Raw genomic sequence first — 21,933 nt, forward strand, 5'->3', positions numbered from 1 at the left:
AGCGCTCCTTTTGACACAAATATGTATATGATGTAGTGGATATTGGGGTTAGAGCTTGCAGGGATTGTGTGTGTTTGGAAATTGTCAACTGGTATCAGTTTGGAGTTTGGTGACCCCTCCTCCCTGGGTTTAAGCTCACTCCTTCCCACTTTTTCTAAGTGGCAGGTTTTTTTCATGCACCTTTGGAAGACTGGTCTATTAAGACATTTCTCCCTCCACTGCAGAGGTAAATGAGAAAACTCACAGGTAGTGTTAGGATCTGCAGTGAGGTCATGCCGTGGGTCTCCTCTGGTCTTCTCTGTCACTGTCTCCTTTCTTTGCCTCTTCCCTATGCTCACCCATATCACAACCCCTCTTCTCTGTCACTGTCTCCTTTCTCTGCCTCTTCCCTACGCTCACCCATATCACTGCCCCTCTTCTCTGTCACTGTCTCCTTTCTCTGCCTCATCCCTACGCTCACCCATATCACTGCCTCTCTTCTCTGTCACTGTCTCCTTTCTCTGCCTCTTCCCTACGCTCACCCATATCACTGCCCCTCTTCTCTGTCACTGACTCCTTTCTCTGCCTCTTCCCAACTGTGACAGTGAAGGGGTACCCAGGCCAATAATAAAGGTATTATGCCTGGCTGGGTGCCCCTGAGCCATATGGGGGAATTGTGATTGTCAGCTCTTCAACCCAATCATGGCATGTAACTGCATTGCATGTGTATTTTTACTGTTCCAGGAGTGCCAACCAGCAGAGATGTGCAGGGCGTGAGTTTCAGGGGTGATTTTATGGTCAAATTTTGTCAGGGTGTGTTTGGGTAGAAGGGGGCCAGTGATGTGGGTTACCCCGAAACATGTATTCAGGAATTCCCCCCAGATTCCTGAGGACTTGAGGAACACAGACCACCGGATAAAATCCTCCCTAGATTACTTTCTAGTATCAAATAGAATGGTCCCAGTGGTTGCCAAATCAGGGATACTTGACATTTCTTGGTCTGACCACGCACCTATAGAGCTGAGGTGCACACTAAGCTCCCTAGACAGACCCGGAGCGAAATGGAAGCTCAATGAGCTCCTATTGAAATCACCTGCAACAGAGGAGGAAATAGGGGAAAAGATTAAGGAGTATTTCAATGAAAATGAAGGTAGTGTGACTCCACACTATGGGAGGCCCATAAGGCTACCCTTAGGCCAGGTCCCCGCTGGCTACTGCAGCGCCCGCTGTTGGGGACGCTGCAGGGACAATAGCCGCTGCACAATTGGACCGGGACCGCTGCGAGGGGGGGGGGGGTGCTGCACTCTGCCGACAGTGACTCCTGCTCGCAAGAGAATTGTGATCAGGAGTCGCGATGGAGCGCTAAGCCACGCCCCCACGGCGGTTCAGCCAATGAGGGCGAACCTGTCGGGTGGTGTCACGGCCGCGCCACCCCCCTCCCCCGTCATGCCCCCCCTGTCTTTTGGTCTGCAGCTCCCTGCAGACCGGGGAATCGGCTGCACGCGCCGCCAGTCTCGTGGGCGCGCGTGCAGCGGAGGTACTGGGGCCTCAGCCTTAGAGGGATATTAATGAATTAGGCCGCTAGAAGGAAGAGGGAAAAAAGAGACTAAGATAAAGGAGCTGCACAAAGAAAACAAACAGGGAGAAACCCTAAAGGAGCTATCTGACACTAAAATAAAGCTTAATCTGGTGCTATCCTCCCAGGCCAAAAAGGAGTTGGCTTGGTCTAAGCGTAAGTTTTATGAAAAAGCCTACTTGCCAATAAGCTCCGAAACAAGCTTCCAAATTTTCGCATAGCATCTATTCGGACTCGGGGGGGGGAGCTTACCTCCATCCCTAGACAATACTACGAGACGCTCTATGATGTAGATAAGGTCAGCCACACACAAAAGACAGAAGAGATCTTGAGGACATTTTTAAAAGAGGCACAATTACCTAGATTGAGCAGGGTGGAAAGAGCTGCATTACAAGAGGATTTCACGATAGAGGAGCTGACAGAGGTAATTAAGGCACTTAAGCCAGCCAAAGCCCCAGGGCCGGCTGGCTTTTCAAATCTATATTATAAAAAATATCTTAAAATTTTGGCTACTCATCTATTGAAATTATTTAATGAGATACTCGCAGGGGCGTCCTTCCCAGCACAAATGCTTCAGGCGTCCATCTCGCTGATCCACAAACCTGGAAAGGACCCGGCAGACTACAAGAGCTATCGACCCATCTCCCTGATTAATTCAGATATCAAAATATTCTCTAAACTAATAGCCAACAGGATGGGTCTCGTTTTTCCCAGGTTAATACACCCAGATCAGGTGGGGTTTATCGGGGGCAGACAAGCAGCAGACAATACCAGGCGGATCATAGATTTGATCGATCTGGCCAGTAAACAAAATATTCCGTCAATGGTATTTAGTCTAGACGCAGAAAAGGCCTTCGATAGGATAGATTGGCCCTATCTACGAGAAACACTGGAGGAATTTGGCTTTGAAGGATGCCTGATGAGAGCAATATGGGCTCTATAAAAAGGCCCTACGGCGAGGGTAAGACATCAGGGATTCCCCTCAGAGCTGTTAAACATCCGTAGTGGGACAAGACAGGGATGCCCCTTGTCGCCGCTGTTATTCACCCTTTGTATTGAGCCCCTAGCAGCACATATTAGATTGAACCCAGATATTTCAGGGATTGCAGTCAGAGAGCAGTCACATAAGGTGACACTATACGCAGACGACGTGATTTTGACGTTATCTAAACCTCTCACCTCTCTGCCCAATGTCTTTGAGATCTTTAGGAAATGTAACCAAATTTCGGGATTTAAAATTAATCAAACCAAATCAGAAGCCCTCAATATTAACCTACCGAAACCAGTGGAAAAATTGATAGACTTAAAAATTTTAATTTCAAATGGCAAACCTCCGCCATCAAATATTTAGGTGTTTATATCACCAAAGATTATAAAACTTTATACAAAGCAAACTATCCTAAATTATTGAAGACATTGAGAGAGGATCTCAGGGTTTGGTCGGGCTATGGCATCTCATGGTTCAGAAGGATCCACAGCGTAAAAATGAATCTCCTCCCAAGAATGCTCTATTTGTTTCAAAACCTACCAATACCCTTAATTCAAGCTGACATCCTCTCGCTTCAGTCGCACATTATTCAATTTATTTGGAACAGAAAAAGCCCAAGAATTGCGAAAGGCATCTTAAAAAGGCCAACTACGAAAGGAGGTCCAGCGGTACCCTGCTTGTTGGCATATTACAAAGCGGCTCAATTATGCCAAATTGTCCAGTGGCACTCAGACCCAGACACGCGGAGATGGGTGGCACTGGAAAGGGAATGCTGTGCACCGGTGGGGTTGCACAATATAATCTGGCTTCCCAAAAAATGTGGGAACACAATAGTGGTGCCGCTACAGGCTGTAGCGAACTCGTTGGCGGTATGGGAGACTTCTAAATTTCGATATAATCTGACCACTAAACACTCTTTGATGACCCCCCTAGTGAGGAATCCGGATTTCGCTCCGGGGTTGCTTGGTAATAAATTTATGATCTGGACACAGTCGGGATACAAACGACTAAAAGATCTGGAGGGAGAAAATTCATTAAAACATTCAAGCAGATTATGGTGGAAAAAAAGATACCAAACTCAGAATTCTTTAGATTCCTCCAGATCAGTGCATTTTACAACAAATTCCCAATCAGGCCGGCAAGGACAAATTTTGAACAGCTGTGTTCTAGAGAAACGGACACGAGGGGACTAACATCTAGGATGTACAGGGAAGTAATCTGTCCTGAGACACCTGACGCTCCAAGACTTAAATATATGAGACAGTGGGAGACGGATTTAGGGGAGACTTTAGAGGATGAAGACTGGGACCAAATCCTGCAAGCGGCAGCTAAAAGCTCAATATGCGCTACGTTAAAGGAGAACGCATATAAGGTCCTTATGCGCTGGTATCATGCCCCACTAAATTTGTCAGAGGATACTCCTCACTCTGCCCAAAACAGTGCGGGGAGACAGCTGACTTAAAACACATGCTGTGGTCCTGCCCGAGAGTGGTCCCGATTTGGGAACATATTAGAGAATGGTTACAGAGGATACTCAATTTGGAGATCCCCCTGGACCCGTGGTTGTTCCTGGTGGTCAGGCGGATCCAGGGTGTGTCAAACGCGACACACAAATTGGTTGCGCATTTTGCAACTGCCACAAGGTGAGAGATCGCAGCAATGTGGAAACAAGCGGAATTGCCAGTAATTCCCAAAATCAGGAACAGAATTTGGCATGTCTGCCAGATGGAACAGTTGACTAGTTGGGTCAACGACTCTGGCCCAAATTTCCTAAAAGTCTGGGCGCCGTGATTAGCCCAAACAGACATCCCGGGGATAGATGCCGGCACAATTTTGCACTAATAGAAACAAATGCGTTCTCCTTCAACAAAGCAGGTTATACGACGACGTAGAGACGAGACAGGTAGGCCGAAAACCACATGAGAGCAGATGCAGACCAGAGATCCAGAGCCAAGAGGTCGGAAATTGAAAACGAGAGAAATCCCAATCACCGTCGCTGAGGCCTTCATCACCCCCCTCCCCATTCTTGTTTCCCCCGTTTCTTGCCCGTGTCCGGTGAGTCTCGTCTGTCCTGTATTGTATGTAGGAGTAGTCTGTCAAGTCAGTTACATGTCTATATGTTCGCCTATGTAAAAATGGGTTAATTGGTTTAAGATATTTTCATTGGTGTTGGACATTGGAATGTGATATATTGTAAGAATTGTAAAACCAAATAAAAATGGAAGTTATTAAAAAAAAAAAAAAATCCTCCCTAGAAAGCAGTTTGCAGCTCACCGCTAAATCTCCCTGCTTCAGCACAGACCAGAATAGTAAGACCGTGCAGGGGAATGAATCACATTCACCGTACCCCGGTATATGCCCACAAACCCCAGGACCCAGGTTGGGGTTCAGTGTATCTCCCACCAGGTATAAGGTGGCAAGAGTTATATGTTTTTAAGTTCAAGTAATGTTCAGTAGGGGTAAAAATCCATTTGCATGGGAGAAAGAGTGGCTACTCCACCCTCTAAGCTTCAAAGGCAATCCAGGATATGGAAGTGTTAAACCATGTGTTAGCTTGCTTGGTAGGGGAAGAGAACTTCAATAAACCATCCTGGCAAGATGTTACCATGCCCAGACTAAGCTGCACCAGGTAAGAGGAGTAGGGTCTCATATGCTAATCGGCAAAGGGGCAAAGTTAGCACGTGCCCAGAGCAGAATGAGAAGCCCCCTCTGCCAGGTTTGCAAAGTATTGGCAACTCCATGATAGGGGAACGGAAATATTTCCACGGAGAGATAGGCTAAACTAGTTATGTATAGGAATGTTAACCCTATAAGAACCCGTGCAGTCCATCAGGAAGAGAGTCATCATGCTGTAACAGATTCACCTAACAGCCATCATGCTGTAACAGATTCACCTAAGTTTCATCATGCTGTAAGAGATTCGTAACATCGTAACAAGGATTCAGCTAAGCTTCAAGAGTTCGTAAGAACTAAGTTTCCAAGATCCAGTACTACGGGAACAGAACGAAAGAAGCGGCTTTGGCGGAGTAAACAGCAGTGGCAAGTTGCGCTGCTGACCGAGGACTGTTTCCGGGTCTTTTCGCGAGTAACTCCCGCTCCTGGGAAATTGCTCCTAGAGACTTTGTTTTGCAACATTTCGTTTTGGGAATAAGATATTTCGTTTAACCCCATTCCAGTTTGTATTTTCGTTGGAATTGTAAACCAAGCTGTGTGTGCATTCTGTAAATAAATCACAATTTATTTTATCTCTTGCTTTGCTCATTCAAAGGATCCGGGTATTTTGGTGTTAAAAGTTCTGGTCTACCGTGACACCTACGCTCACCCATGTCACTGCCCCTCTTCTCTGTCACTGTCTCCTCTCTCTACCTCTTCCCTGCGCTCACCCATGTCACTGCCCCTCTTCTCTGTCACTCTCTGCCTCTTCCCTACGCTCACCCATGTCGCTGCTCCTTTTCTTGGTTGCTTTCTGTCCCCTTTCTTCATACACAGCCCTTTATCTTATCCATCTATAATTACAAATAACTATTTTTATTTCTCTTTTACAGCCTGGGTTATAAGATAAGCTCCGCTTTGACAGGTCAAAAGTAGTTCATTTCATACGCACTTAACAATAATTGGGATGTCACATACAAATGTATATTGTAACTAATTGCCTGACATGCAGATCTTACAATCCAATTGGTATATAGTATTCCGTGACTCCCTGACCTGCAGAGCTTCCAATCGAATTGGTATATCGTGCCCGGTGACTCCCTGCCCTGTAGATCTTCCAATGTAACTGTACAGCAGTGAACACAGAAGCAGCTGTAGAATGCTAGAACTGCATAGAGATATTCAGCATAATTATACAGTGCAGTACATTCAGTATCAGTGTATAGAGATACACTGCATCATTATAATTCTATTGGGAGAAATGCTGGTGATCCCAAAAACGTTATCACCTCCTCAGCCACTTCCTGTGTTCATTATGTCTAATAACCAATCAAAATGAATAGCCCCTCTGTAATTAATATGACACCCGTCTACATTTTATTTAATCAACAGTGCAAAGGTGCAAATAGTATCAGTTTGAGCCACATATTAACCAAAGGAGGGCAGATGAATAATAAATCTCGATAATATTTAACAGGGCTATTATGCCTTTAAGATTTTGAAGCATATGTTATCTAATCTCAACGAGCATCTGCATCAAGGTTATCCTGGGGTAGGACGGATATAAAAACCATGTTGGAAGCAAAAGAAGGTCTCTGCTGTGTGATCAGGGTGTTGGAAACATCTGTGGTTGAGGATGAACTGGTTGAAGATAGTAGGGGGTGTGCTGGGAGGTGTAGTGATATTAGCCATTGGTCTATTGATTGGTCACTTTGGCATCCAGAAGAAGACAGAACCTGCGTGGGTGAAGGAACTTTCCAAAGATGTTGATGAAGGTTTTATCAAGGAGTTCATGAAGGAGCTGGATAACAAGAAGATCGAAGAAAATTTGAGGTGAGAGATGTAATCTTCATGACTATAGAGACATACAAACTGGTGCTATAGCCCATCCTGTCTGTCCTTCCAAATTCAGGGTGACACAGTGACCCACGGACAGAAGGATGATATGGCCCACCCAGTCTGTACCTCCCACCTCAGGGTGACACAGAAGAGAACTATTTCCCATCCAGTCTGACCCCACGCCTTCAAGGTTAGGGTGACACTGATACAGACAGAAGGGAGGTATTGCCCATCCAGTCTGTCCTTGCCATTGTGGGTGACACTGTGACACGAACATTGTTGTTTCACATTAAGTGATGTAGTAAGTGGGCAGGGCATAAAAAAAAGTCACTAGTGAGCCAACATCTTTACTAGTTAAGCCAACATTATTTTTCCATATGCATAAAAGTTATACAGTACAAAAGGAAAAATTACAACTGTGCATAACTTGGCACTGTTTTATTTTCCTTTTTCCCCCCTCTATTTCATTTGCACACTCTCTTCACCTCCTACACCACACTTCCCCCTCTTGTCTTTGCACGCCATTTTTCCATCTTCGTGCCTGCACTTCATTACCCCTCTTCCTCCCTATGCATTGTTTCAGTACCACTCCCTTCCTCTCGGCAATCCATCTTCCGTCTTGTCCGCTTGGAATTCCACTTCCTCCTTGTACTCCCCATAATATTCAATTTACCCCATTTCTTCTTCTCTGCACCCTATTTTCCCCTTTCTACCTCTCCGCACTGTCTCCCTATGCCCCACTGCACACTGCCTTCTGCCTTCTGCCCTCTGCACCCCATTGCAGTCACATCATCTACTCTAACTCTGTGGAGTATCAGTCTTTAGGTGCCCCTGAGGGGTCACAAACTGTCACATGTCAGGAAGACATGGGATATGCTTACTCGGTCCTCAAGGGCTACCAACAGGGCAGATTTTATTATATCCCTGCTTCAGCTTCATTTTAATTGATCCCCTTGTGCTGAAGCAGGGATATCCTTCAAACCTGACCTGAGTCTGAGCCCGGCTACCTTAACCACTGATAATTCGCCTGGGTGGTCTGGGATGAGAGAGACCCTTGTTCAGTGGAAACATCAACTTGTCTCTGGTGAGCGGGCTGGTATATTTTCCCAGCCTCGAAGATCACTCTACTCTTGGCAACAGCTTTAATCAATAATCAGATCTCTGTTTCTGAAAGCTCCATGTACTAGACACCTGCAATGTTAAGTAATGATGTTAATGTGCTGTGCTGAATGGAAAACTATGATTGGCTGAGCCAGATATGCAGCCAACTCTGGGGAAGGAAACCTGAGGTAGAACATAACTGGAATTCTATATAACTCCAAGAAAGGGTGAAAAATTATAAGTGGTTACAGATAAAGTGTTTTGGCAACAGAGACACTTCCCCAGGTCACACATCAAGTACAGTATACCCATTAAACCATTGAAGGAGGTGGTGGGGTATAGTAGCTAAACTTGTATCCTTCAGTATACTGAAATTCCTACGTGTTGCGTACCGCGCACTATATCGCAATTGTGAAGCGCTTTCAGTCTCATTGGGAGAAAATCGCTATATGAAATAAAATAATAATAATTATTATTAGTAGTACTGTAGTAGTACTACTACTACACAACAAGCGACAGAGAAGCCCAATGCTACATCCAACATGACAAAAATACACAGTAAAATACTTATATACTCTCTTTAAAAATGGTCATTTAGTTTAACCCTTTGGCCAAAGCATTGTAAGCTTGAGAGCCACGACAAGGCAGACCCAGTTCACAGGTCCTAACACTACCAGATAAAATACTAATATACCTCTATTAGGATTAAAATTCTCATTTACCTCTATTAGGAGGGAGAAAGACCAACATTGGATCTATATCCAGTAAAATGAAAGGAACCTACTACACAAGCTTGTTGAATCCCTGCCTTTGACCACTTAGACTCCTTCAAATCCTTTTATCAGAAGTGTCAAGACCCAGGGAACAAAACTGATCAGATGTGGGGGGTTCTGGACCAAAACAATTTTAATGGAAAGTGGTGATTTTCATCAGTGAGATTTCAAGTCTATGAGATGCTGATGCTAATAACCAATGAGACTCACAGAAAATCAGTAAGGGTAAGCAGATCTGTTTTATCTGACCAAGAATTCCAGAGTGTGTTTAATGGATGCAGATCTTTCCTGGAAATATATTGGGGAACACGCCACCTGCGGCATGTTCCCTCCTTTCCTGCCGCATCTAAGATGAAAGTCACATGAGAAAAAGAAGGATTGGTTCCAGACAGCCAAGTCTAAAAAGAAAGCACCATCAGCTCACCAGATGAAAGTCACACCTTGTTTCCTGGCTGAAATTTGGGTACCTCACGACGATGGCGATCCGCCTGTGATTTCTGAGTAAATACTCTACAGGATTACTGGAAGAGAATTCAGAGAATACTACAAGAGGCCGTACAGAAACAGAAATCGGTTCGCCATTGTGGCGAGGCACCCATCTTTCAGCTAGGAGACAAAGTTTGGCTTTCATCTGAGATGCGGTAGGTAAGGAGGGACCCGATTCCTTACACCTAGAAATTGCAGTTCCACTTTAGTAAATGCACTCCTCAACCCCCTCAGGTGCTGGGCTCTCTAGCAGCGAAGGGGTTAAACTGTACATACAAAGAGGGTATCGCCCACAGCATTGTTTTGAGATGGATGACTTTCACTTTCCCAACTCTTTCCACAGCTATATCTGCCTCCTTTGACTGTTTTTCTCTCTCTCGCCCCGTAGAGAACTCACCAAGAAGCCCCATATGGCAACATCTTTGGGAGATGAGGCTTTGGTGAAGTTAATCATGTCTCGTTGGAAAGATTCCAAGAGTGGCCTAGATGATGCTAAAGAAGAACGATATGATGTACTTCTGTCATTCCCGGATGACAAGAATCCAAACAATATCAAAGTGTGTAAGTGGTGGGGGGAACCGACTGAATGGGTCATAGTTCCGTTCTGTTTATTTCATCCTACGGTATGAGCGACAGACTGGGTTGGCCATAGCTCTGTTCTGTATGTGTTACTATCACCCTGTGGTGGGAGGGACAGACTGGATGGTACATAGCTGCCTTCGTTTTGTGTCATTATGTTACCTTCGCCTCTTTTTCCTCTTCAGTGTCACCTGATGGAACCGTTAACTTTACATCCCAACGTTCGGAGACTGCTGACACTCCAGACCAAGCTGACCCTGACATCGTTCAACCATTTGCTGCATTCTCTCCTAATGGAAGCGCCATGGTAAATAGCATAGAATAAGGGGCCATGGAACCACAGGACTCATGGCACTTAATCTGAGAAGAGTTAAGTGGCTAAGGAGACAGGCACAGAAGTATAGAGTCCAGCGTCTTTAGGGATGGATGAGCATCAGGATGTGTAGAGCCTGACACCTCAAATTGTGGATAGGAATACAGGTCCTGGCACCTCTAATGCTGTATGGGCACAGGGACACAGAGCCTGGCACCTCTTTGTGGTTGGGACTGATCATTGTAAACCGCTCTCTCGCTTTCTCGCTCTCTCGCTCTCTCGCTCTCTCTCCCTTCCACTTCCATAACAGAGTTATATTATGTTATAACTCTACCTCCTTCTTTCCCACTCTTTGTCTCCTCATTCTCTGTGTCTCTTTCTCTCCCTCTCTCAGGGGAAGCTGGTTTATGCCAACGAAGGGAAGATGAGTGATTTTCAATACCTGGCTAATAATTTAATTAATCTGAATGACACCATTGCCATAGTACGCTATGGCGGAATAGGCAGAGTTACCAAGGTAAGTGTACCATGCGCATTTGTATATCAGGATTGAGTATAACACACAAGTACATTAAAAGTCATATGTGTTAATATCAGTAACTAGTTCTATATATTAGTAGAACTGAAGTTCCCTATGTGAGACTAGTTATATGTTGACTTAGATTGTAAGCTCTTCAGGGCTGGGACTCCTTTTCCTAATGTCTAATTTTATGTATGTAAGCCCCCTAAATGGGGTTACCAGTTTACTGCAAGGGGTTAATAGCAGAATAGTATATGCTAGGCCTTCTCACCCTGTGTCACCACGGGGATACTAACTTCAGAAGGGAGTATAGGAGAGGAGGAAGGTTAGGTTCCTGGAGGGCGACGAGAGGAGCCTTGGGGAGTAGAGATATGGATTATGTTCCTGAAGTGATATGAGAGATCAGGCCACCCTTGTTTGTTATGTTGCATATAGGGACAGTGGCCTTTTAATAAGAATTCCAAGGAGATGGCCAACATAAACACGCCGGTACCAAAGAGGTGGAGACACAGTGGGCCATATGCAGAGGGCTCTCGGGTGTCGGCAGATCTCATCAACCTGTAGGGAGGTGGCAGTTCCAAGCTAGGACTGGGGTATAGTCGTTACCTGCACCGAACCGTCCAGGATCCCCATAAGGGCCCAAAGTAGACTGGTATAATGGACGTTACTCCAAAGGAGGGCCTGGTGCAATACAAGTAACACAGCCAAGTATATGCACCATCCTCTGAATGTGGAGTGGGCACCTAGAGAAGTACAGTGTCATGAGTAACACAGAATGATATAAAGCAATGTACAGCTATGTCACCTATATCGAGTATGTGTGTGAGGTGTTCCGTGCCTGGGGAAGTGAATGAAGACTGAGTTGTACTACAAAATTTCCTGGCGCCCATCATTTTCACCCTTGCTACATCATCGCCCAGCCGCCTGAATCCAGCACCCTAAATTGAGGTAAACTATGCTGAGTAGCCAAATACTGCTCACCAATGTAATCTCCCTAGGAGCCTGGCAGGGAGGGTCACATGAAAAAACAGAAAAATGGGTGAGCATGGGATTAGGAAAATACACAATACAAATGCAAACGGTATAGAGCTGACAACGTTCTGATATAGTGGTTAGGGGGCCAAGTTTAGAGCATAATAATATACTTACACGGCCTTGTGTAAGCAAAAATAAAAATAGGTATCTTTTAAGGATGAGTCCTGACTCCTCTAAATGCAGATATATAAAAATCAATAGGGTATATGCAATATGTTATTACATATGTACTCACACGCCCAGTGTGAGTAATGGTGGAGGTTAGGTGTCTTTGGGGTTTACTCAACCCGTCCAAATTATCAGACCGGACGTGGGGGATTGCCCTCAAGCAGTACTTCAACAGGAACTCCCTCCCCAGTTGCTTGAAGTCAGAGAGTGTCTCTCCCCGGTTCCGCAGTGAAAGGGGGACAAGTGAGGCACGATCTCAGTATAGGTTTAAAAAAGGGCATTTATTGATAAAATACAAAGAAAGAGAACTCACATACATAATAATGGACTCCTGGCCTTCCCACGTAGCCCAGTCACGAGCCCCAACAGCAGGTAGTTCCGTCCCCGCATCCGGGGTGCAGAGTGATGGCACTTCTCTGCTCTGCTGTAATTGCTGCTGTGGGAACTGGCTACGGAAGCCTCCGTGGGACATAAACAGCTACCAATTCGAGCGGTCACATGTATGAAGCGCTTTTTTCTATTATGTCACGTGTGATACTGTTGTAAAGTGCTATGTACATGGATGGAGCTATATAAATAAAGATATACATACATACATACATGTGTATAAACACTTATATAACTGTACAGAAATCCCGGAATGGGACATTTAGCCGTGGCTATTTGGCCACGACCAAAGTGTCGCCGGTGTTACACCGCTGGGATACGTTGCCATGGGGCATCTCACCGTGATGTCTGCCGCGCACCCAACCCAACAAGCCAAGTCAGCCATGCCCGACTGCCCGCTCCGACAAGCCAGGTCTGCCACAGCCGACCACCTGCTCGCTCCGACAAGCTATGTCTGATAAGTGCATGTTTAAATGTCCCGCGCAAGACCGCTGCAATGCCAAGACTGGCATCTGTAAATGTTCAGCGGTGATGTGTCCTGGAGGTGGAACGCCGGCGATGTTTTGGTCGCGGCCAAACTTCCACGGCCAAATGTCTTAGAACACAGAAATCCATGGATGTAACACGAGCATGAACAGTAATTTTAACTAATTCTCTGTGTGTGTGTATGTGAGCTGGTAACCATAACTAGTTCCACAACCTGGTAACTACAGTAGTTGTCTAAAATGAAGGGGAGCGGGGGACTGCACCGATGGAGAGGAGTAAAGGAGAACTACATAGAACAGTATTGCAGAAAATGTGAATAATCAGAACAGGGCTGTAACCTCCAATGATTTTACTCACGATGGAGTGATGAATTCAGGCACATCACAGATCAGTGGCAGTATGATAAGTGTTGTATCGGGTGGTCTCACAGTAATCTCAGGAGAGAGAGAGAGATAGAAACACAAACGATAGTGCAGACGGTTTTAGCAATAAAAATACATACTTTATAACTAGATAAAAAACCCTCCAAATCCAAAGCTTACAAAATATAATTTCTTTCAAGCATAGAAATGGAATAAACAGTGACTCCCGAATGCAGGGTGAGTCGCGATCTCACCACTCCCACTTCCCACGGGTCCGTTGTGCTCGAGTGTCTGGCAGCGTCACTTCTAGATACGGCCGCCTGGAAATGAAGACCAGACTTGCCCCAGTCCTGTCTCTGTCTTCTTGTTCACCGGTAAGGACTCAACGCGTTTTGCTTGGCTACAGCTTCGTAAGGAGTCATGGCGAAGCTGTAGCCAAGCAAAACGCATTTAGTCCTTACCGGTGAACCAGACGACAGAGAGGGAGAACTATGAAAAGTCTGGTCTTAGTTTCCGGGCGGCCGTAACCGGAAGTGATGCTGCCAGACGCTCGAGCACAACAGACCTGTGGGAAGTGGGACCGGTGAAATCGCGACTCACCCTGCATTTGGGGGTCACTGTTTATTCCATTTCTATACTTGAAAGAACTTATATTTTGTAAGCCTTGAATTTTGAGTTTTTTTTAATCTCGTTATAAAGTATGTATTTTTGTTGCTAAAACCGTCTGCACTATCGTTTGTGTTTCTATCTCTCTCCTGAAGTCACTGCGAGACTACCCAATACAACACTTACCACAGTGTGTGTACAGTACCTCTAATTAGTTCTCTCTATGTATATATATCTTCCAGGCAATTAATGCTGCCAGTTTTGGAGTCACAGGAGTAATCGTTTATACAGACCCCAAAGATATAAATGATGGGAAGGCCAATCCTAATGATACTTACCCCAACTCCTGGTATATGCCCCCTTCAGGGGTGGAACGGGGCTCATACAAAGAGAATTTTGGAGACCAACTCACGCCGTATTATCCGGCTAAAAGTAATTACCAATCTGTCTCTCTCTTTGTTTTTCTCTCGCCTCCTGTTTTACTCTCCATTATCTGTCTATATTTTTTTTAAATGTTACCGTCTTTCCCCTCCTGTTTCTGTCTCTATATTATTTTATTCTTACCCGCTCTCTATTCCCGCCCCATCTCTCTTTCCTCCCCCTCTCTCTATCCCTCAAGCATGCGCTACTCTTTCCCCTTCTTTCTTCCTCTCTCTCCCTGTATCTCTCCCTCTCCGCCTCCCTCTCTCTCATGTTTTTAATACCAGAATATTCCTTTTGCAGATTTCACTTACAGAATCAAGGAATCCCAGATTAAGGGTCTTTCTCCAATACCCACACAGCCAATAGGATTTGATGACGCCAGGAGACTAATATGGTGAGAGCGGTCCCATTAAAACCCATTAAACACATCACAGTCCTTAGGCCACTTTGGTCAAATGTGCGACTGACCCTTTAAGCCAGGAGTGGGCAACTCCAGTCCTCAAGGGATGCCAACAGGTCAGGTTTTCAGGATATCCCTGCTGCAGAACAGGTGGCTCAGTGTCTCAGTCATTCTAACCAAGCCACATGTGCTGAAGCAGGGATATCCTGAAAACCTGACCTGTTGGTGGCTATTGAGGACAGAAGTTGACCACCCCTGCTTTAATTTGTTAAAAACATCACTGGCATTAGGTCACCTTTGCCCCATGCGGGACTGACCTTTTCATCCATAATGTTAGAATAAGTTTCCCTTATTCCTTGTTCATAAAGATTCCAATACGTCAGAAGATTGTTGTTCAGCAGACACAGTTATGGTTTATTCTCATAGCATTACTTACAGATGAAAGTTCAATCAATGATGATAACATGTGCTTTCTCAGGTGGTGATGATAGACCAAACACAAAGAAACCCTTGTCTCACATTGCAGCTTAGATGTTTCATGCAGAGCGAGGTCTTGGAGAGAGAGGGAGTGATCAGAGTATAACTGTATTTATTGATCACTAACTCCGCCCCCTTTCTTCTCCTGGGTTCCTTAACAAAGAACCTTTCATGTTAGGATTCAGGCCTTGAAATGTGATAGCTAAACCAACCTCCAACATCTGTTAGGCTAAGGACCCGCTGCGGCCGGCGGCGCGCGCGGCCGCGAGCCACCAGACCCTTTCCTCCAGTCTGGAGGTCCCCGCTGGCTCCTTCCGACGGGGCTGACTGTGTGCTGTGACGTGTCAGCCGGCCGATGCTGCAAGCTTCTGGTGAACAGAAGCGCTGACGCGTCACGTGGTGCAGCAGTCAGCCAATGAGGAGGGAGGAAGGGGAGGAGGAAAGGAGCTACGGAGCTGCGGGAGGGAGGCGGCTAGAAGGGAAGTCTGTGAGGCAGCCGTGCATGGCACTCCCTCCCCCCCTCCCCCCCCCGCTCCCAGATGTCTCTGTTTGCCGGGAGCTGCAGAGACCGGTGTAGGGGTGGCGGGGAGCTGCGGGGAGCTGCAGAGACCGGGTTGGGGGGCGGGGAGCTGCAGAGACATTGCCACTCCCCGACCCGTTTTGGCCATGCCCCCCTGTCATGGCCGCGCCCCCCCGACCCGTTTGGCCATGCCCCCCCGCTCGCAAAAATGCTCCCTATGGACCGCAAATAGCTTGAAGTGCCTCTCCACGCGCCGCCTGTCTGCAGTGCGGGCGCGTGGTCTGAGGCAGTGGGGCCTTAGCCTCATGCATTAAACCAGGGGAGTGCAAACTTTTCCTGCTGCGCCCCCCTGTCTGACCTGCTCCGGATTCGCGTACCCCCCCTCCAACCTGCAGCCACGTCAGATGACGCTCCGGGGTCACATGACATCAGTTTACGTGACCTGCTGCGTCATTTGACACCTGTGACGTCGCGTCATTTGACGCCGTGTTGTCATGGTGACGCGCCACAATGTCTGAATCCCGGTACGTTTTCTTGTTGCAGAGGCCTCACGCGATCCCACTGCATTTAATTTAAATGCTTTGGGGAAGAGCGCGGGACCTCTGCAACCGCCCGGGCCCCCCCAGACAAATCTACCGCCCCCCTGGGGGGTGCGCCCCCCAGTTTTCGTACCCTTGCATTAAACCTTAACTGCAACTCAACTCTTTTGGCTACATATGAATTCTAAACCTCACAACATATTCTCATTCAATTGTCTTGATAGAAGTTCTCATGCATACATTTTAATATAATAAACGGATTTCTAACACATGAAATACATTACAGTAATTCAGTCACTTTGACCCTACATTGGACTTTCCCTTTAACCTATTGAACATGTCAGTGTGATTAAGTCACTTTTGCCTTAAGTGAGATTGACCATTTAACCCATTAAGCAAGTCACTGTCATTAGGTCACTTTGGTCCTACTTCAGACGGAGCATTCAATTAATTCAACATGCCACTCTTATGAGGTCACTTTGGCCCTACATGGGATTGACTCATTAACCAAGTCACTGTTATTAGGTCACTTTGGTCCTCTGAGTAACAGTCTCTCTGTCTTTCCACAGTGACTTGGCAGGACGTGCTGCTCCTTTGACCTGGCAGGGATCTCTGGGTTGCAATTATAATATGGGACCTGGGTTCCAGCAAAGCAGCAATTTCAATAACAGGTATGACAATGACAGTGTCTCTTGAAAATCTTTGATAGTTGTTTATGTGTTAATTACACTTTCAGGCCTCTATAGAGATTAAACCCTAGTCCCTCTTAAAGGAGCAATTCAAGCCGTTTTTATTTTCTTATATACTGGTAGTGGTGGCTGGTCCAGCTTCCCCTGTCAGGTAAGTTCTCATAATATGTAGACAGTGACAGGCTATGGGGTTTTCCCCCTCCTCATGCTAAATTCCTGAGTGACAAGAGTGGAGTTGACATAGGGATCTGTGATAGCCAATGATGGCACAGATACTGGGCCCTCCTCCCTCCTTGAGCTGCAGGAAGGAAGTGCCTAAATTAGAGATTAAAGTTCAGCTCCTTAAGGGTGAGACCTTCAGTTGAGTTAGTTCCTAGCCTACCCCTGCTAGGGGTAAGAGCAGTATTTGGGTTACAGACTATCCCTGCAAGGGGATAGGAGCTTGCAGTGTCTCCTCCCGGCTGGGAGTGAGACATGTTCTCAGCCCCTCATGGGCTGTATACATAACCTAATCCAGCTAGGCCTCACCATTACCCGTAGGCCATACGATCCAGAAGCCAGAGATCTACCCTATCAATTTGAGCATACGCTGCAACAACACCAGCAGTGGCTGCTGTAATAAAGAACATCCTCATTTGTACTTCTGGTTCCGCTGCAGTCTGTTTGGAGAGAGGTAGAGAGATTTGAAGCCCCCTATGTCTGGAGGTGCCGACACCACAAAGAAAAGAACTAGAGGGATCCCTAAAAGTCTGCCCTGTACCCCCACACCGTCGCGGGAAACTCACCTCTCCTGTACCACGCAGGTAACCTGCACTACACCTAGCAGTCGCGTATCCATTATCTCCCAGAGGGGGGGAGGAGGGGAACATGCGCTACACTTATATTTTTTTTTACATAGATTTGAAACGGGATCTGCGGAGCTGAACCCCATTAATTTCAGCTCTGACGACCCTCTGTTTCCCGAGATACAGACCTCTAAAGGGGGTGCCGGTATATCGGGAAAGTTTAAAGCTAACGCATGACGTGGGCCAATAGGAAGCTGCAAGACGAGAGAGAACCTGATGACGTCACAGCTTCCTATTGGTCCGCAGAGTACAGGAGCTTTGAAACTCCACCATTACTTGTTCCCTGGTAGCCAAGTAGAGCGGCTCCTGGCGCCTCCTACAGAGGTAAATATCTTCGGAAGCAAGAGGTCCCCGGAGCTGAAATTATTAATGGGGAACGCCTGCTTCAAGTCTATGTTAAAAATATATATATTGTATGTAGCCCACTTTCCCCACCCCCTGGGAGATCTAGCGGCTGGTGTGTGTGCTGCTTTTACCTGCGGCTCACAGGAGGCCTGAGCCTCCGCTGCTGGGAGCCTGGGGTGTACCTGAATCGTCACTTGGTAGCGCCTCCACCTGTACAGGATCCTACTGTGTGGGATAACCCTGTTACAGGACCCCATGCAATGAAACACACACTGATAAAAGTAACTGTTTACTGCATGAATGAAATACTGAATATACAGTATATATACCGGTCGCGTGATTGGCCCATCTGGTGCACCTGACTACTTGCCCCGGCGCATCATGGGGCTTGTAGTCTCCGCGGAGCCCTGTTCTTCCAATGGCTCCTCGCGCGCCCATCACTGCGCATGCTCGGTATCTCACACGTGCGCAATCAATTGCAAAATGGCAGCGCCCTGCCAAGGGAGCTGCCGGTAGTGCGCTCGCCTCTCCAGCCCTCCCCACACTCTCCCCATCCACCGCTGTCAGTCGCAGCCGCAGCGAAAGGTAAGGGAACACAGGGGATCCCCAGGGGGGAAACCCAGGCCAAATACTGTATATATCTGAAAACAAATCACATGCTTGAATTGCCTCTTTAACAGCATACACTGCATTTGAAATTAAATCAGCTTACCTCAGACACTCCAACATTTAGTGGATGTACGTAACATCTCTGACTGAGCCACGGATTGAGCCACCTGTGCAGAAGCAGGGATATCCTTAAAACATGAGCTGTTGGGGAGGAGGGTCTTGAGCACTGGAGTGGAGAACCTCTGCAATGAGGGTTCACACATAGATGAGGCCTAAATGCTGCAGCAACCTTCATGCTGCAAGGATCACGGCTGCATTATGAAATCACCTACGATGCTGTAACTGGATCATAAGACAAAAGAAACAGCGCAAAAAACCTCATAGTGTAGTATATAAAATTATATTGTGGTAAAACAGGTGAGTATTGCACGTACATCAATTTAATAGTTACTAGCAGTACATGTTTTGGACATGTTACCAGTCAGCAACAGATGGTGGGTAAGGATCACTGGATAAGTCCCCTTCTCCTCTCACGTCTCGCTTGTGATGTCACTCAGGACGCCGTAATGCAGGGCAGCAGCCTTTCAGCATGGATATAGCAGCCCGATTGGAGTACAGCTGTCTCCCGACGTGTTAGCTGTGGTGGTTTGCGGTGGAAGCAGGCTCTCAGTCCCTGGTTTCAAGCGTGTGTCTGCATGTGTGGCATCTACTTGCAGCGCACCTCGGGTGATGTCATCCAGCGGCGCCGATCACTCTGCCAGCCACAGAAGCTTGGATAGCATAGATTGCAGTAACGGAGATAGAAGCAGGCTCTCAGTCCCTGGCTTCAGGCGTGTGTCTGCACGTGTGGCGTCTACTTGCAGCGCGCCTCGGGTGACGTCATCCAGCGGCGCCGATCACTCTGCCGACCACGGAAGCTTGGATAGTATAGATTACAGTAGCGGAGATGGGGCCAAGTGACAGAAATAGGGTACTAGCACACTGTAAGTAGTGTCAGAATGCGCCCTCTTATCCAACGCGTTTCGTACCCCAAAGGTACTTCGTCAGGGATCCCTTCGTCAGGGATATACTACACTATGAGGTTTTTTGCGCTGTTTCTTTTGTCTTTGTATCTTTAGCCTTGGTCTTGGAGCCATTCCACGAATATAGCAGCATATCCTCATTAAAGTAACAGGTTTATATTATATTATATTAATATCACTGTATTATCACATTATAACACTGACACGATTATTAGAGCGCAGTTCACCCTTTGTTTCTGTAACTGGATCATAAAAGGGCGTTAACCAGGGGGGAAATAACGACCCTAATCTTCTGTCGCAGTGACGTCCAGGTCAACGTTTACAACTACAGAACTATTAAATCTTCAGCCAACGTGATGGGCATAATCAGGGGCACCGTGGAGCCAGGTGAGGGGTTCAAGAATAACATGCCTATGCAGTAAGGTTATATTGTTTAAATAGTCCTTATTATAACAATAATATTATTATCAAAACTATTATTGTGATTATATATAACATTGGTTTGAATATTAATATTATTACTGTTATGATTACTATCAGTATTAATATAATTACTGGTATTATTATTATTATTATTATTACAATTCTTATGCCTGTTATTATAATTTGATTAGTATTATATCAATAAAATTACTACCATAATATTTAGCATTAATATTGTACTATAATTATTATTAGCATTAGAGCTGTTAGTATTATTGCTGGAAGCAGCAGAAAACCTGGATTTAACAGACTAGATATATATACTCATCAGTTCAGTGACCATTCAGAAAGCCATTATTTAAATAACTCATATTAAAATCATAATGATTAATTGCTGACGAGATAGACCAACTTGAAATAACTTGCAAACCGTGTTGCTTTAACAAGTAAAATTCCACTTTCAATGACACCATTCACACTGTGTATACACAGACAGGTATGTTATGTATGGGAACCACAGAGACAGCTGGGTGCACGGAGCAATAGACCCGAGCAGTGGGACTGCAGTAATGCTGGAAATAACCAGGGTCCTTGGGACTAAGTTGAAGCAAGGTAATGTTCCCCTATCTGTACGATGACCTCCTGATTATCATGGATAGTCTCGGGAGTGGGGTGGACGGCTTGAGGACGGGTGTTGAGCACCACTGATGTAGTTGATGCCCCTCATTACATATCAGGGACAGCTAGGGTTGCCAGGTGTCCGTTATTGAACTGGACTGTCCTGTATTTGGATACTCTGTCCAGTAAAAAATGAGAGGTAATGTAATACTGGACATGAATGTATCCGGTATTTTCCTCCCTGGACATAGTGACCTGACGCACCTTTCAGTGCTTTGGAGAAGCCATCTGGCAACCCTAGGGACAGCCTCAGACAGAACTTGGTTTTCTCCTATTGATGCAGGGTGTGCTCTTGACCCCACATTAACAGGGACTGTTTTAGACCATCCTGGTTTTATATCTAATGTGGGTGACTGCTTGACTTCAGATTATCAGGAGCATGCTGATAGTCCTGGATTTATATCTAATATAAGAATAGCCCCTGACTCTACATTAGATATAAATAAAATCTGGTTTTTTTTTTTTATCGTTCGTTCCTCACATTATTAGGGACAGGCTCAAACAGTCCGGAGCTTATATCTAATAGGGTGACCTCTTGACTCCAGATCTTCAGGGACTGGCTCAGACAGTTTTGGTTTTCTACCTAAATTAGAATGACCGCCTGATTTCAGGTTCAGGGACTTGCTCGTGTAGTCATGGTTTTATATCTAGTGTAGCATAACCACGCCCCCCCCCCCCCCAAGCTCCTTATTTGCTAGAACTAGTTCAGACAGTTCTGGTTTCATATCTAATACCGAGGGATCTCCTGAGTCCAGATTATCACAGACAGGCTCAGACACTCCTGATTGCATATTTACTATATGGGACTCTTCTAGGTAAGTGGCGTCCCCGAAGATCCATAATTTTCGGCAGCTGGGGTGCGGAAGAATTTGGTCTGATTGGCTCAACAGAGTTTGCCGAGGTAACTTTGGGATTAACCAGAATAAATGTACCCTTTCACTGCCAGAGCGGGCGGCAGTGAATGGTCAGTTAATGCATTGCAGGTCCCTCTGGCAATGAAGGGGTCAATATTTAGGCTTTTGTTGGGCAAGAAAAAAATCTGACACATTGAGGGACTCTCCGAGTGGTGATTTTGCGGGACTTTTTAAAGTGAATAATTTACTGTACAGTATA

The 21,933-nt window shown here is 46.0% G+C and overlaps 1 protein-coding gene across 1 annotated transcript in view; it reads left to right on the forward strand.

Annotated features, from left to right (window-relative positions):
- Positions 1-6,780: 6,780 nt before the first annotated feature.
- The window catches only part of LOC142493862 (aminopeptidase NAALADL1-like), a 95,694-nt gene continuing 80,541 nt past the window's right edge, over positions 6,781-21,933 (forward strand). Inside the window, exons 1-10 of the mRNA XM_075598539.1 lie at positions 6,781-7,028; positions 9,783-9,955; positions 10,159-10,280; positions 10,681-10,803; positions 14,093-14,282; positions 14,574-14,667; positions 16,779-16,880; positions 20,021-20,106; positions 20,635-20,754; positions 21,636-21,721. Coding sequence (XP_075454654.1) covers positions 6,832-7,028; positions 9,783-9,955; positions 10,159-10,280; positions 10,681-10,803; positions 14,093-14,282; positions 14,574-14,667; positions 16,779-16,880; positions 20,021-20,106; positions 20,635-20,754; positions 21,636-21,721 — 1,293 coding nt within the window. The 5' untranslated portion in view covers positions 6,781-6,831. The remainder of the gene's footprint in view (positions 7,029-9,782; positions 9,956-10,158; positions 10,281-10,680; positions 10,804-14,092; positions 14,283-14,573; positions 14,668-16,778; positions 16,881-20,020; positions 20,107-20,634; positions 20,755-21,635; positions 21,722-21,933) is intronic.

Source organism: Ascaphus truei, chromosome 4, assembly GCF_040206685.1.
Source record: "Ascaphus truei isolate aAscTru1 chromosome 4, aAscTru1.hap1, whole genome shotgun sequence".
Classification (NCBI taxonomy): Eukaryota; Metazoa; Chordata; class Amphibia; order Anura; family Ascaphidae; genus Ascaphus; species Ascaphus truei.